This window comes from Lineus longissimus, chromosome 8 (genome assembly GCF_910592395.1).
Source record: "Lineus longissimus chromosome 8, tnLinLong1.2, whole genome shotgun sequence".
In the NCBI taxonomy this organism is placed as follows: Eukaryota; Metazoa; Nemertea; class Pilidiophora; order Heteronemertea; family Lineidae; genus Lineus; species Lineus longissimus.
Window position 1 is genome coordinate 9,260,319 of NC_088315.1, and position 17,109 is coordinate 9,277,427.

Genomic DNA, 17,109 nt, shown 5'->3' on the forward strand with positions numbered 1-17,109 from the left:
GACTTTTCCTTTGACTAGCACTACTATTGTCATAAGATTCATAATTGTACCCGAAATCAACCGACTGTAGAATCTTTGTAAATATTAACAACAGCATCAAGCTGATATCGTATATATAATACATCCATCGAAGTAACTCGGGACTTGCAGTTTCGAATATTAGTCGTGATGCGGTTGTTGTGTTTGCTGATGGCATTGTTGGTCTTCTTTTGGCTTCTGCTCGCAAGGAAAAGAGCGGAATCACTAGCGATGTCAAGTCTTATAGGGTCCCCTTATATCAAACTTCGCCGCAGTTGATCCAATGGCAATCTGCTTGTGACAAGGCTAATTTCGTACACAAGAATAGATTGTGAAGGGCTGTTTCCGTCTGTAGGACATCACTGTTCCGCAACGTACTAGACCTCGGGGCATAATCAATTGATCAGCTATGCTCTATGTGAATCAATTCGATATCATTAATCATGACAGAAATTTCACTTTCGACATGCTCTTAACACTGAACACGTCAGCTAGTAAAAAAAAAGGTCAACTGCTGGTGAGAAAATTCCTTGGTAAAGTTGGCAAACTTTGCAGCCAGTACATGTATCGTGATCAGACCAGGAACAATGGGAAAGGCGTTCGAGTTGGCGTTTCGGGGGATTTGCGAAAACTCCCTACATACTGAACTTCCAGCTGTATTACCTCCGTAGCCACCGCCCGCGTTGTGTGGAACCTGAACAATGTCGATGCATTGAGGGCCAAGGTGAGTATAATCGATCTCTTCAATTCTCCTATGGTTTAACCAACATGATTAGGCATCATCTGCCAACTTTAGCGCAATTTGGCTCGATCAACTTGATTAATCACCAGCTACGTACTTGCTTTGTAAGTTTTTTAGAATTACGACGTTTACCGTATTGGCAGATGATTCGGGAGTGTATCGTTTATTTATGTCATGTCTCCTGCAATTAAAATATCCTTTTTATATGAATGTTTATCATACGTGCAGGCAACACATACATGTATTTACTCTTACTTTGGTTCATACATGTATAATGTATCGTTAATTATCATAAAATGAAAAAAATCAGATCACCATTTATACCTTGTAATACCATTCTAGTGATCGCAAGACAAGTTTCGCAACCGCTACGAACGACGAAGTACGAACGACGAAGGTCTGTCGTGTCATCAAGCCATGTGCTAATTCATTTACGCGACACTCGTAAATCATCTTCTGTACTAATTTGCACGAAGAATCGGGGAATCTTTCGAAAAAAGTCCTCAATAAAGTACATTTACATAGTTTTACTTCGTACTTCGTTGCTCGTAGCTCTTCTAAAGGGTTGAGAAACCTGCCTAGTTATTAAGGTACGAACTGTGACAAATACCTCGTTGTCTAACTTTGTTACATTGTAGTCGTGTTCGCGTTTTTGCAAACGCCGACGGAATCTGATTTTGCTCTTTTAGCCGTTAACTTCCCCTCTGGCTCTGCCTTATTTGTGTCGAAGGCAAATATCCGACGAGGGAAAAAAACGCGCTAGAAAACGGTACCTTTTTATACTTTGTAAGCAACGATGACAACGTGTATATACCGAATGATAACTTTTCCATTACACGTGCCAGTAACTGATTTTGTATTACACCATTCCCATGCAGTCATGTGACCAAAGTTGACTTTCCGATTGGTCGATCTGGTGATCAACCATTATAGCTAACTGGTCAGCTGACCAAGCAGGTATGTCAAGTGCATGTAGATCAAGCCAGTAGTTGACCGCATTTGTCAGTTGATTAATTGACCAACATTTACAGTAGACCAGCCTCACAAAAGTTTTCCGAACAGTACAACAACGACGGGCAACTATACGTAGTACAGTAGTTCATGCTTACTTACATGTTACGGCGAGAAAAAAGCAAATACCCCCCTCCCCACACACACACACACCTGTTACACACGCGTAAGCAAAATGAGGCGATATTTTACAAATTCCTCCAACATCAATGCGTACATGTAGGTATAACGTGAACGAATGACGGCCACTTATCCAAATGGGTGTTCGTAGTTCAAATAGTGCCATTTGTCATAAATCCCAGTGGAGAGGTTTTAGTTTTACTCGTTCTTCGAGTCACTTTTGCATTATCCTCTGCCGAAAACTCACCGTATTAAATCCTTGTAATCTGCGTTGGCGTAGTTGGGGCGATTTGTATCAGTTTCCATATTCAAGCTGATTCATTCAGTTGCCTAATCTTTCGTATACCATTAACGACAACCTCTCACGATACCATTGGCGCGTGTGTAACGGCGACACCTTATGATTATTGTGACATAAAAAGTCGCCATTTCGCTATTAATTGATCTCGTGTTGGTCGTTTTTGTTGAGTACTAATAGACGGCAGATTGTTATAAGCATAGTTGGTATCAAATTTACCACCACCGGAAACGTTACGTCTATTAAAAATTGCAGTTCGTTTTTTAAGTGGGCCTAAAGAATGTATTCAGGATTTTATCAAATGTACAATTTTTCTCGTATACATCCTTTATTTTAATGCACGCAAGTGAAAAACTTCATTGATGGTCTGATGGATTCCATTACAGCGGGAAGCCGTCGTGGTTTCCCACATTCCACAGGCTCTGTGGTCAGCAATATTTCACCTCGAACTGCGTTATCGAGCAATTTATCGATGTACACGCTTAACTTAGCCTATACATTGTATGGCTGACCGTCACATCTCCGCCCGGTATGTTTTTCAAATTTCTGAAACTTTTCCAATTTTCGGCGAACAGGTAGATATTAAAGATTACTGCAGTGTGCCAAGATAAAATATAGTATTCTCACTCTGCAAAACAGTTGGGAGTTCTTATAAAATCGTTTGCGATGACTTTGTTATCTTGTTGCAAATGTGGTAACCGATATCGCATAAATGTAGACCGGAATACCTTCCATTCTTTTACGCGTTTGTTCCGTCCTAAAGGGGGGTTAATACATTATACCATTCAAGGTTTTATTGATCAAACTTCCGAAGCTGTTATCTGGTCATATCAATGGCCGGGCCAATTTCAGCTGTCCACGACTTGCACAGTTTCCGCGGCTTGATTGAAGTTAGGCATCCGGTTCGGCACGTTTTGGCACCTGTACTTGTCTCACACGGACACGCCAGGTTGAGAGGGGTGCGGGTACTAAAAGGAACACTCATTCGCCACCACTTGGCGTCGCTGGTTGGCCTGTAACCTGCTCCTTCATCCAAGTACATGTAAGTCAGCAATAAACTCACTATTACCACTCCGTAGTATGGGCTTTTTATTTTCCTGGTCAGTCTGTTTCTGCTATAGGTTCAGCTCTAGCTTTTATGGTTTACGGCATAGGTTGTACATGGTAGTCAGAGCGTAGGTTTTTTTGCTGCTGAACTTTGTATGAATTGGTTGATTTTGAGGAGAGAATGAGGTCGACATTAGAATATTCTTCTATGTTTGCACAATAGGACCTGGAATTTTAATTCCAGTCAAATAGGATTGTTCGTTTTATTGAGGTTCAACAACATACAAATTTAAGTCCTCGATAAAAAATCTCGTTTTGATAAAACTAATTTAAAACAAGGTAATTTAACATGTGTACGCATCAGGATGCCGCAAATATATACATCATGATCTGCGAAATCGCGAAGTCTATGAGCCCAACCAACCCGAACCGGTCAAATAATGTCACCACAGTCAAGGTCTGGACAATTTAGTCGGTTGTTAGATCATTTTAGAGCCGACAGCGGCATTACCGACGAAAAATATCCGTCGTCCTTTGGTTCCGTGTTAGAAGATTCACAGTCTGGGGACACCCCACAGGCTAAACAAGTATAATTTGACGAGGGTAAGACGAGTATTTTGATGACACTATTGGGCCGGTTCCAATACTGATAAAGGTTATAAAGATCATTCAAATATATGACTTTTCCGAAAAGGCTGATCCCAACAGTACCGGCTCATACACAAACTGACTTTAAAATCCAATCCAATCGAAAATAGATGATTATGTTTGCACGGATGAAGCACATGGCCCATCTGCGGCCGAATAAAGTATTAACACTGGTAGATGAAGCAGAATAAAGGTCCATTGTGACGATGGATGAAAATCGAAACTTGCAAGGTTAGATGGATTAAACGAATGGGTTCCTTGCTGAATGATCCTGGGAAGGTCGCCATGTTATAAACGTATGGAATTAAAACGAAGAGTTCGATTAAAACGTTGAAAAGTCCTTGATGCTGGTGTATTTCTTACAACGATTGCCCATTTCCACGATGCATTGTATACACTAAGTATTACAAATATTGACAAGAGAAAACTCCAGCCGCCGTTAGGCTCGACGGGCTATTCTCAAGTGATGGAAAACAACATTTAGGAAAAGGGTTTCTGGAGGTGGCGCATGACGAGGCCAGGCTCAGACTTCAGAAATCCCGTCAATATATGAAGCAGCAATTTGACAAGAGGGCGGTTGTACAGGGCTGGAAACCGAGTGATTTATGTTTGTTACTGACGCCCCGTCAAAAGGCTTCGAAATGCCCCCCCCCCCCCTAAGTCACTTTCATCAAAATGGGTTGGCCCCTATATAACGTCGTACAGGAAATGCGGCCCGTGTTTCGTTTAAAAACTAGGCCACGGTTAAAACTCTGATGCAACCTGATATTGATGAAGCGTCATTTCTTTAATGATATGCGACTGATTGAAAGTTCTGAAGTCCCTTGTGTAGGTGAACCGCTGGTGGAGGAGGACATTCCCTTCAACCAGCGGGACGCGGAGCCTCTTGAAGAGCAATTCCCGGAACCTCCAAGAGACGGGTGAGGGTATATGACGGCCTCTTCTTCTATACAAGGGGAGGTGGGCAGTAGTGCTGCAAGGGTTGAGTCTGACGCTATAAAGGAAATATATGAAAACGTCAAAATTATCAAAAAGAGAGCGGAATGGGGGGGGGGGGGGCCTTGCAATCTTTTTTGTGAAATGGAAAGATGGGTCCAGATATAATTCTTGGGTAGATCGGTCGGACATTGTTACCCCAGGGTTGGTTCAAGCGTTTCTGGACCAGCCAGGAAAAATTAAGAGAAGGAATTGTTGAATTATCTCTTTTCGGAAAATTACTGTCTTCTTATCGTTCCAGATAACACATATTTTCGCAGTCGGTTTTGCTGAGGACAACAAATTATTTCAACTTCCAGTTCCCTTACAAGGTATGAAGGCGCAGATTTCTTTTCTTTTCCTGGTCCTGTTACTGACGTTTTCCCAAACGCAGGCGACCCCTGAGGACGATGCTTTCCGAGGGCGATGTTGTCCTAGGGGCTTCCTTTGGGGCTATCTTTAAAAAGAAGTCAATGATTAATGTTGCAGAGTCCATTGTTTCAAACCATTCAGAGACCCATTCCGGATCTAACCCAAATGATTTCCGAGATTAAATTTTATGTATGTGCCCCGGATTCCACCTCATCAGGTGTCTTGTGTACGAGAATACGGGAAGCAGCCAACGGCCTTTGGGACCTTCGTGACAGAATCGGTAATCGGTAATTTAAGTTTTTTAAGGTCAAATCGGGGCTCGATTTTTCGTCTGCTAAATTTTAAGTTAAATAGATTACAAATTACGAATTACAAATTACAAAAGGTTTATTGAATCCGTATAAAATTTACATTTTACATAAGATGAAAAAGTAATAAACATATGTGCAGTGCAAATAGAGAAAAGGAATAAAAAAGATCAATAAGTAATAAAGTAACCAAATAATACATTAATTACTTAAAAGTGACAGTTGGTGAGAGTATAAAAGACCTAAAAAATTATGTTTATTAACGTTTTTGCGATTATTGAGTTTTTCCCATTTGAAAACCAAGGTAACAAAATTTGCCGGGGTAGATGAGTTGGACGAATAACCTGAGTGGAATGGCGCTCATGGTTGCACTTTGCGTGTCAACTGCCATGTCCGGACCGGTAGCGCCTCCAGCAGCGGATGTCAATAAATTTGAGGTACGTATAATTTCGGTAGATTAACATATACATTGTACATAAAGTATATAGCCGTTGTTATATGCTGTTGCCACTGTTACATCGGGTGGGTAACAGAAACGAGTCAGTACACATATCAAATATGGAAATCACTATCTAATAATGGACGCAGAGCAAAATTATTTTGTTACCTAACTCTGAAAATTTACTTCGCCGAAACCTTGCCGGGGTTTACATCGACTAATGTCCATCATCGTGTTAAATTCGAAATTTTGGAGCGATTATGAAGAAATCGTGGTTAGTACTGCATTTTGAATTCTCTTTAGAATGGGAACATTTCGTAAAAATCAAAATTGGAGAAATCTTAAACGAAAAAAACTTGAAAGTTTAAGAAACCATTTTAAAACATTGTAAAATTGTAAAATGCAAAAACGAACCAATGTGTTTGAGAAATACAATTTTCTAAAGTGGGTTTTTTACTCACCCATTGTACAGTGTACTGTTAGTATTGTAATAGCTACAGAAAAAAAGATGAACTCATGTTGTGGCGTGCCGATATCACGCTAAGAGGCGCGCTGGTTGTCCAACGCTGGCTGTAATCTGGTAGTTACTATTGCACCAGCTGTGAAATTAGTAAAATAGAAGACGATAAAACTAACCATCACTGAGTTGTTCTAGGTAAAAAAGTAGTCCAAATTAACCATGGTATTGTTTAGAATGACTATTTCGAAAGTAAATACAACGTATGTTACTGTCAGTGCAATAAGAACTACCAGAATAGTAAAATATTACTATCAAATAGTTATTTATACTCATTGATCTTAAGAGTGAAGACTATCATCAAAAAAGTATCCTTTTATTTACGGAGGCAGCCCAACGGGTTTTAAAAATGAAGTAACTGTCATTACTGAGGTGCACTTAGTTATCCGATGACAGGATGATGATGTTGATGATGTTGATGATGTTGATGATGTTGATGATGTTGCTGTTGATGATGAGACGACGATGACGACGACGACGACGACGACGACGACGACGATGAACTACTACTACTACTACTACTACTACTACGACGACGACGACGATGAACTACTACTACTACTACTACTACGACGACGACGACGACGACGACGATGACGATGAACTACTACTACTACTACTACTACGACGACGACGACGACGACGACGACGACGACGATGACGATGAACTACTACTACGACGAGGACAACGATGACGATGAATGTGTAAAAATACGGGTTGGTAAGTCGGCATAGCTCCTGTAAGTGACCACAGTACAGGCTTGTTGGAACTCGTAGTCCTAGTGACATCCAGCGCCACGTGGCGGCAATCGGTTTACGCCATTGAATGTACACTTTCAGAATGGGAAGACACTGCTTATGCACGCTGCTATAGCCAATAACGTCGCACGTGTCAAGAGCTTGATCAACGCTGGAGCTGATCTCGATCTGACGCGAGTAAGTATCATCATTCTGTCCATGTTGTCTGGGAGAATCTCCTTTTTCAAATTTAACCACTTTAAACATCATAGTCAAAAACCAGTTTTTTGGTAATCCTAGTGGTAGACATCATTGTTACCCTGTTCAGAACATGCTATGGACGTAGCTAGTGGGGGGAGGGGGGGGGGGGGAGGGGAAGGGGGAGGGGGTAGTAGTAAAATGATGATGACTTCCAAATGTCGGAATCCGCATCTTGGCTACGAATTTGATAAGGAGCAATAACATTTAATGATACTTAGGGTACGAGTGGTAAAACCAGTCAACTTCCTCACTGTACGAGCGGCAAAACCGCCGTATCTTTGCCTGTCGACTCCTCAGTTCCGCTGATGATTTCGACCAGGGCCCGGTTGTTCAAAAAAAATTTTGAAAATTTTTTTGTCCCTATCTGAAGAGCTAAAATGGCCCCTCGTTTAACCCAATATTTTCATTTTCACCATGCAATTTAATATATTTTTTATAGTCCCTTTTCTCTTTCCATCTTTATTTGCCATTTAATTAGTCTGGGTGGACGGCACTTATGTCCGCCTCTTTTGATGGTTACACGGAAGTGGCAGTGGAACTGATTAAAGCTGGTGCTGGCTTGAACATCAGGACTAAGGTAAGGTGTCATAGTAAAGAATCATCAATCATGATGGCAAAAATCTGATCATTTGGCATAATTGTCAGATTTCTCTTGTATACTCAATATTCATGAGCGTGATTGCAATCATTGACAAGGTTTCTGGTGTAAATTGTTCTTAGTAACATGGCGAATGAATCTTCACATTACACGTAATTAATGACAGTATTTACTTTGTGTTCACAATCGGCAATTCAAGTGCTATGTGATTTCATCTTTCAATTTAGATTGGTGACACGGCGCTTATGTTCGCCTCTGAATATGGCCGCGAGGAAATTGTAGCAGAACTAATCAAAGCTGGTGCTGACGTGAACATTAAGGATGAAGTAAGGTCCTTCCTCGAATACCAGGGTCTGTTGTTTGATTGGTAAATGCCGAGTCGTGTATAGGCTCAGAAGCTCAGTATCGATAAAACGTTGAAACGTTTTCTTTTAATCGGGGAGGGGTAGGCAGTACTTCTTATCAGCTTTAGATGGTGGGGGGGGGGGGGGCTCATTGTTGACGGAAGACGAACGGACCGACCGACCAACAGATGACGGGTGACGGACTAGACGTGACGACATAAGCTCACCCAGGTGACCTAAAAACGTAATGAAATGGTATGCTCTCCCAGCGTTTATTTCCATATTTTATATACTATTTCCAATAATGGCTGGCCATAGTGTGGTTGGGGTGAATTTTGACGTATCGTCAAAAGACGGCGTTGACAGCCAGATTTCCTACGATTGACCAATCAAAAGCTTCGGTACAGGGGTTGTGTCGTTGCCATCGTCAGACAATTTTGATTGGCTCAGGCAATTATTGTAAGTGTCTCTATATTTTTGCACAAAAGAAAATACCAAAAAAACGTTTTCGACCATTTTTGGCCGAAAGATTTCAAAAAAGTATCTTTTGGCAACCGCAGAGTGCCTCTTGCCCCCCCCCCCCCAGTTTCAATCTGGACATTTTGAGGCTCACTTGATGCTGTTGTTATTATTTGAAATGGTAGGCTAATTTGATGTGTTGTAGCTGGGTCTCGCCCAAAATTGTTTCCAAAAGGTACTTGATTGGATGATATAAGTTATAATACGTTGATTTATGGTTTGAAACAATGAGATTATTTCAAATGAATGTGGCCAATAATTAAATTTCCACATGGCGCCTCATACAAAATTATCTCAGAATGGAATGACATTAAAAATAACAAACTAAAGGGATACGGAGTCCGTTGTCAATCAGAAATTATTGATTTATCAGATACCTAAACGAACCGACCCAGGGTCACTACCTGCACACGCCACTCATTTCATCTTTAGTTTTCATTTCATTTCTGACATTTAGGGTGGCCGTACGGCATTATATGAAGCCTCCTGGAATGGCCACAATAGAGTCGCAGCAGAACTGATTAAAGCGGGTGCTGAAGTAAACATCCAAAATAAGGTAGAGTAGCAGGTCTATGGTTATTGTAATGAGATGATGGTGCAATATGTACGCTACTATAAACTGTCAAGATAAATAATCAGGAGTCGGTGTTTGACACATACATTTTTGTAGCGCTACCCGAACAATCATTCTGAACCAGTTAAAAAGAAAGGAAAACAAATTTACTGCGGATCGCAACCAAACGTTGGTATATGGTCTGTAACTTACCCCGGGATTTTCCCTATGTAAGCAGAGACTACATACAAAGTTTGGTTGCGATCCGTCCGTCGGTTAATGAGATTCGTTCTCGAATCTAGTATGGATTCTGCCACGGAAAGTGCGTAGGACTTTAGGTATGGTCCTGAACACGATTTCATTGAACTATCATCCTGAGATCAGGCTCTTTTTAGCCCTCCTCCGTCGACAGGCGGAGTATATTGAAACATTGGTTATGTCAGGATGTTGAACTATAAGTGAGCAGCTTTCTGGACGTGTTATGTGAAAATACACCAATGCACGAACGAGCACTCGGCTCCTTTGAAAATTGAATGCATGGTCAAATCTGGGCGATATTACTCCCGCAATGAACTGTCCACGTGATTCCAATATGTCCTTCTATGACTGTCCTTTTGTTGAAATGTCGCTGTTAAAAATTATCGCAGCAAGCCCATGTCTATTGCTATTTCATGACGGATTTTCTGATAAGTAATACTAATATCATCTTTTTGGAGTTTACTTGTTCAACGAACTCGATCCTTCATCATTCCTATCACGACATATTTTTCTCGGCCTGCAAATTGTACAAAAATAATTTCGACATTTAGTACGGCTGGACGGCACTATCCTCTGCCTCCCTGAATGGTCACAAGGAAGTCGTCTTGGAACTTATTCAGGCTGGGGCTAACGTGGACATCAAAAATAAGGTAGAGTATACAGGTTTGTGCTAACAGGTTTGCGGAATACGGACGAATTCCAATGAATCCTAGGAACTGTTTCTTCATGCAATAGCAACCCGCGAAGTTACTATTTATAGCTCACAAGGTCATTTGCATAAGATATTAATGACGTTTTAGTCACGTGACAGTCGGACATCGACACTTATTTCTACGCATTTGAGCTTATTTCAAAGTCAATTATCTTTGACCCTGCATTGTTTTTAGCATGAATGATACCATAGAGTCAGAGAGAGAAATGTTCAGAACAATTATGTAGTATTTCCAACACTCGGACATGTGCCAGATTGAATCTAACTGCCCTAGTTAGAAAGCCTGAATCCATTACGAAACCGCATGATTGTCCGACATTGCCTGTAATTCAGCGATGGGGAAATAGAGGGCAGCAGCTGCAGTGACGTCATCTTCGCGGAATGCTATTACACGTACTAGCAAAACGATAAAAAGGGACACGTTAAAACACGTTTTTCTTAAATTGAAGTGGAAACGGCGCATTAACGGTCTAACCAACGGGTCTAACCGCACTGTATTATATCTCTATTACTGAGTACAGAAACCAAAATGGTGCCCGAGATTGATAGTAATTTAAAATCACTTGACAGACAAACAGTACAATTACAACGTACATAATCATTATAAATAAAACTGCTTCTGCTATAACTGCAGAAATAAAATTGCTTCGCTTTCGCAGAAAATGTCTTGCTTTCGCGGGATGTGGCGGGGTGTTCCACACACTGGAAGGCCTGATATGGACTTTATTTATCATGATAAACTTTTCTGGTATAGCTTGCATGGCAATCCTCTGATGGCTTATAGGGGAGAGAGCACACACAAATATGCGTGCTTTATATGAAAATGTAGCGAATAGATGGCTGGGTATAGATTTTCTTTTCTTTTGTTTTTATAACCTTGGCGGACAACGTCATTGATTACTCGTTACCGGGTCATCCTGTGTTCCTTTAGTGCTATTTTTTGTTGTTCTATGTTCGCTATAAGTTCCTATAATCATTCCCCGGTTCGATGTACGCCGTAAAGAAAAGTTTGATTTCTAAGATAGTCTGCTAGGGTAATTGACAATGGCGATGTCGTGCCTTTGTTAGAAATACAGGTCAATTTATATCATGTTAAGAGTCGGACACGGGTCTCATGCCGACTTATCGGCGGTGTGCGCCAATCTCGAAGCCTAGGTCACGATAGAACCGGGGAATATAGGATCCGAGAACATCAATAGAGAAGTTGTGTGTACATTTTGTTGCGCCTTAAGGTACTGTGGGCAAAGTTTTCGTGAGAGGTTTCAGAGTTTGCTCACGTACGCTGGGCCCCCTCAGAGTGCCTTTCGTATGTGATATGTCTGTGTCTAAAACCCACAGAGGAAAATTAAAAGGATGACTAAGATATGAACAAACATACGTAATGGTGCAATGTATGCAATGAGTAAAAGTTAAATGTCATCAAGTACGGTAAGAAAAGTTGTTCCGATCAAATATTCACTCTTCCTAAATCTCGCCTCGGAACCTTCCCTAAACCGTCCCGAGTGATCTACGTGAAGGAAATGTCTGCAGTACATCTGTTAGTACATTTTTAGTGAATACATTACGTTTGTTAGGCGCATACACTAGTTCTTTATTGACTAGAACCTGAGAAACATAGATAGGCACCGCCCCTCATCTCCTATACTTTACCTAGACCTCCTATTCCCTATATGCAATTATTTGTTGTACAGTGTATTTCACCTTTGACATTCAGTTTGGTAAGACAGCACTAACGTTCACCATCGAGAATGGTCATCCCGGTGGTTACAAGGAAATTGCAGCGGAACTGATTAAAGCTGGTGCTGACGTGAAAAGCAAAGATAAGGTACAGTATCACTTTCATCAAAAATATATGAAAGACCAACTCCTCATTTCGTAGTCTTAAGAATCCACAGGTGTTAACTATTATGTTATTGATTTCGTTGCCGATTTCAGATGGGTGTGGGTTGGGTAAACCACCATCATATTTTTCTCTTCAAACACTGAGAATTTGTCGCCATAGTCTAGGAGTTTTTGTAAAAATCCATGTTTTTGTATTTGATGTCAAACTGCTTAACATATATACTTGACATGTTTGAAATGTATAAAGTGATTAATTGTGAGAATGTAACAAGATGCGAGATCCTCTCAGTTTTAACAATTCATATACCGGTATGCCAAATTGGTTAGAAGCGATGGCGGTTGCTTCGTCAAGGTTGATACAAGGATCTCTTTGTCGTATCTCTGTTTACACTGTACAATTCTTGCAGCATGGAAAGACTGCCATTGATTATGCTGAGGAATGGGGATACAAAGAAATATCGACGATGCTGATGAGTGCTACCGCGATGTGATGAGAAGAACACGCCACCCGATCAGCCGTAGTGATGAGCGGTGACATTACCTTGTAGCGAAAAGATGACAAATACAGTGTTTTAATCCCAATCCGATAAAGTTGAGGGCCCACGCTGACCATAAGAAAACCACGAGACTGAAAAGTTTATATTGTATTTATGGACGTGTAAATATTCTGAAAAACAACCCACAGTTGCAGAGGTATACCTTTCTGGAGAAGTTACAGACGAACAGACTTCAGTGAAGAAATCACACTTGAGAAATGTTTTTGGCTTTGCCACTTAGGTTATTTGTCAGTTGTAATGTCTAGTTATTTTGACTTATTCCAACCACAAGTCAGTAACAATAATAGGCTCCAAAAGTATTTCCAAGTAATTAGAATGATTTGAGCTTTTTAAAAAAATCTTAATAAAATCTGCTATCGGGGCTGCTCTTCAACCAGCTGTGGTAGCGGTGTTACGCTTTTGTAATTGAGGACTCCCGACAAAGAGACATTGATTTGGTGAAGACAAGTCCACAACAAGCTGATGAGGCACACACCGACGTCATGGATGGGCTTGTCCTTGGTGGTATGGTCTAGGGGTCGATCGTCATAAACATACTGTCGAGAAGCTATTTAGCCGGCTTTGGCGCATCTGCTTCCCATAGGCCTCACGTAATAATAGCGTCTACACAATGTATACAGCCCTTTGTGTGTTATCTACCTAGCTAGGTGAAGCCAAGAAAGATCAGGCCTGGCCACATTATACGATTCTGCATGTTGCGACCCAACAGTCTCGTCGCCTCGGCAGTCTTGCGATAAATAAGTAGTACAGCGAGAGTGTCCACACTACGATTGCATCAGCCAACTGAAACTCGCCAAAGCTCAATGAGACGGTCTTCACGTTCATCAGTCCAGAAGTCTGCCATGAGTACTGTGATCATGTGACGAAATGAAATGTACAGATTGGCTATCGCAGATGAATTGTATCGCAACCCTTCCCAGACTTCATGACCCGACGATCGGGTCGCATCGTAAGGGTGTTCGCACTACATGACTGACTACGATTCATCAGTCTCATAAGACTGGACCAATTCAGTCTTGTTAGTCTGGGTCTTGCGACCGCTGACGACTGCCTACGACAGGTCGTAGACTTCGTAGAATCTGTGTTGTGTCACCTAATAGAATGTAGCAGTGTCGATTAGTATCATTCCTAAAAACACCAATGAAAAAAATACAACTATTGCCTGGTCAAATTCACATGGGCCAATTGAAACGGAAAAGAGGACGAAGAATAACAGGATTCCCATACACTGCAACCCAAGCATCGAATCAAGAGAATGCAAATCCCAACCTCGGTATCTAACAATCTGGTCTTCTGTTGTATCATATGCACACCACGTACCGGATGTCAACCATCGTGAGAGAAATCCACGTGAATCGTTGTGTTTGATGATAGTTCCATCTGCTTTGAGTACCAGGACGTTTTGATGCGGAAACTGACCAAAATCCACGATGGTGTTTCCGTCTTGGTCAGTTTCCGCCGACCAAAACATTGTTGCTCTACCATTGTTACTGGAGTTTATAACATTTCCAATTTCAATGTCCCGACAAGAATTATTATCTAAATTGAACAACCGCATAATGGGTTGTCTGTTTCTCAGTAGCAATACCTCCCCTGTCGGTAAAACAGAAATGTCCGAAGCTGGATATACACCGTCGATGATCGTCTTGTAGACCGAACCATTTTTGGAAAAGTACATCGTATCGGCGAAGCACCTCAAACAAAACGAATTGTTGCTCAGACTGGACCTACCTAACGTGACAAGTCTTCCACGAGAGAAGAACCGGACTCTGAACACTCCACGACAAGGACGATCTTCTGGAAATGTAAGATCAACGACCTTCTTAACGGACGACACGTCATCACACGCCGAGATCGAGTCACAATCGCAGAGTTCTAGTTCACCGACTAGTTGCTTGACATCCTCGAGTATGGTACAAGTATCGGGAAGGAGAGATATCATAAGCCCCTGTCGAATATTATTGAGAGTATCAACACTTTGACCATCATGGGGTGTTTTGCGGGACGACAAAAGTTGTAAATTGTCTCTCATTTTATTTGAGAGGATATTGAGGTCCCTCATAGCCCGTTTGATATTTTCCTGACAATGTTTGGATTTTATCTGCATTTCGTCATTTGTCTCTTTGAAATCGTTTATTCGCTTTGTCACATTCTTCGCAAGCTGTTTGCACACTCTATCAACAGTGGTCTTCTGCATTCTAAGAGCCTTGATAACGTCTTGTAGACGGTCACTTTGTGCCTGGAGACGATTCACTCTCATTGAGTCGCCACCAATCCTCCTCTTCACACTGGACAGCGTGTAATCAGATGTCTTCTTCTCGACATCATCAAGAGACCGTAACAGTTCGTGTTGCTTCTTTTCTAGTTTCGTCAACACAACCTGCACTTTAGCTGAGGTGTCCTCAACCGTTTCACTGTACGTAACGACATCATGTCTCCCACCATTGTGATCACATAGCTTGCAAACACTGCAGAAAGCTTGATTGCATGTCTTGCAATAAAAAGACAGGATATTTCCATGCCAACAGCAAATAGCTATTATCTCCTGTTCATGGTTACCAGTACTATAAATGTCGTGTTCCTTGGTACATGCTGAACATAGGAAAGCGTCACATCTATTGCAAAGCGATTCAGCAACCTTTGTGCAGCCACTACACTTGATGCATGACGTGTCCTTGAGTTTTCCGTATGCGTCCATTATCGAAATCAATTTGAAATCATCTTTTAAATTAGCTACTCCATCGCGTGGGATCTTGCATTGCTCGCGACACACTGGACACTGGAATGCATCTCTTCTCCCTAATGACCCGACATATTCCTCTATGCAGTTGCGGCAGGCGCTATGAAAGCATGGTCCCATAATCTTCGGTCCATTCACCTGGTCACAACAAAACGGACATTCAAACTCTTGTCGGAGAAGAACATCTACGGATGTCATCTTGGCTTCTGAAAAAAAAAATTACTCTATAACACTAAATAGATAAGACAAAAGCACTGTCAGATCTTTTTAGAACAAGAGTACTGCAATCGGGTTATTCAGAAAAACCTGCTGTCTTTCAAAGTTGTAACTTCTACGATTATCCAATGAAAAATGTCCATCTAAATTTAGGTTTTTATCCAAAATGTCGTCTTGAGCAGGCATGCATTATCAACAACTTGATCACAACACAGTGTTTACTTTATATTTTACGAAATGTATGGATATTATTCTGGTCTATATGGGGTACTTCATTGTATTACATTTATCCAAGTGCATATTAGAAATAAAACATAATTGATTTATCACATGTGGGCAGCTGTCAGGAGACATTTCTACACACGATGACTGTAGGTGCACAAACCTATAGTCTGGAGACGCTGGTGTATATACGGTTTCTTTATCTCTTTGTTATTACGTGTGCGTGTAATTATGTATCGCAAAGACGCATTTCTGACCTGAATCTGCATGTTGTGTCAGAAAAATATATATCATAGAATAGACAGAATATATACAATAGACAGCTGAAAAGGCCATGAATTTTCAAAAGGCAGCCCAGAATTTTCCAGTGGACCCCGAAATAACAAGCGGAGCCAATCACAAAAGGAAATACTCAAAAACATTGCATCTGTGTCAGGACGCCAAAAAGGACCGAAAAATTCACGATATGAAATATTTATTTATTAAATTTTTTTATTTCACATCCTTGCTCTTCATATGGGGCGGACAGAGGGGGGGGGGGGGGGGGGGGGGGGCATAGCTCCCAGGAAACATACTAAACCCGGAAGGACATTGCCGTACATATACGCACATCCTGATCGTCCGACTAATCAACTTTAGCCGATTAAAAAACATCCTGAAGCTCAGGCCAACATTCGGCACTATCGACCTGCAGCTTACATATGTAGTAACGTGTGCCAGGGGAGGAGGAGATTTTCGAGGATGATATAAAAACTGAGGAGATCAAGATTAAACTGAAGCGGAAGGCTATACTCACATGCACTATACCTGCTCGACCGTCAGGAGAAATCATGAAATCTACTTCTGAGGGCTCCTAAATGACCTAACTGTTGGTGTGATTCCACAAACGTCTGGTATCTCGGGCAGGTTTATTCCCGTTCGGTGTACCAACAGGTCGGAGCATTGTCTGCCTAGCCAACTTGACACAGATGTCTCTGCCTGTATCCCCACTCTGCCGCGTACACATGTATTGTGCAACCGTCTATTGAATCGTACAAACCTTTTCAACACAGGC

General features: G+C 41.4%; 2 protein-coding genes across 3 annotated transcripts; one reads left to right on the forward strand and one right to left on the reverse strand.

Annotated features, from left to right (window-relative positions):
* Positions 1-3,129: 3,129 nt before the first annotated feature.
* LOC135492733 (putative ankyrin-containing lipoprotein Lxx09580) lies at positions 3,130-12,902 on the forward strand. 2 transcript variants are annotated; one of them, XM_064779339.1, is made up of 10 exons: positions 3,131-3,231; positions 5,122-5,191; positions 5,844-5,976; positions 7,336-7,431; positions 7,973-8,071; positions 8,320-8,418; positions 9,413-9,511; positions 10,318-10,416; positions 12,193-12,303; positions 12,728-12,902. In XM_064779339.1, the coding sequence occupies exons 3-10, from the start codon at positions 5,866-5,868 to the stop codon at positions 12,809-12,811; spliced, it is 798 nt and encodes a 265-aa protein (XP_064635409.1). In that variant the 5' UTR covers positions 3,131-3,231; positions 5,122-5,191; positions 5,844-5,865; the 3' UTR covers positions 12,812-12,902. The 2 variants fall into 2 exon arrangements, with proteins under 2 accessions (XP_064635410.1, XP_064635409.1); XM_064779340.1 differs by lacking the exons at positions 9,413-9,511; positions 10,318-10,416 and having other exon boundaries at positions 3,130-3,231.
* Positions 12,903-13,007: 105 nt separating this feature from the next.
* Positions 13,008-17,058, reverse strand: LOC135492732 (uncharacterized). Its single transcript, XM_064779338.1, has 2 exons — positions 16,852-17,058; positions 13,008-15,823 (listed from the first exon to the last, which is right to left on the reverse strand). Exon 2 carries the CDS (start codon positions 15,813-15,815, stop codon positions 13,971-13,973), a length of 1,845 nt encoding a protein of 614 aa, XP_064635408.1. The 5' UTR covers positions 15,816-15,823; positions 16,852-17,058; the 3' UTR covers positions 13,008-13,970.
* Between the last annotated feature and the right edge of the window lie 51 nt (positions 17,059-17,109).

Coding starts and splice junctions, on each gene's coding strand:
- LOC135492733 (XM_064779339.1), top strand. CDS start 5,866: ATGAGTTGGACGAATAACCTGAGTGGAATGGCGCTCATGGTTGCACTT. Junction 8,072..8,319: donor GCTTGAACATCAGGACTAAG/GTAAGGTGTCAT, acceptor CTTTCAATTTAG/ATTGGTGACACGGCGCTTAT. Junction 8,419..9,412: donor ACGTGAACATTAAGGATGAA/GTAAGGTCCTTC, acceptor TCTGACATTTAG/GGTGGCCGTACGGCATTATA.
- LOC135492732 (XM_064779338.1), bottom strand. CDS start 15,815: ATGACATCCGTAGATGTTCTTCTCCGACAAGAGTTTGAATGTCCGTTT.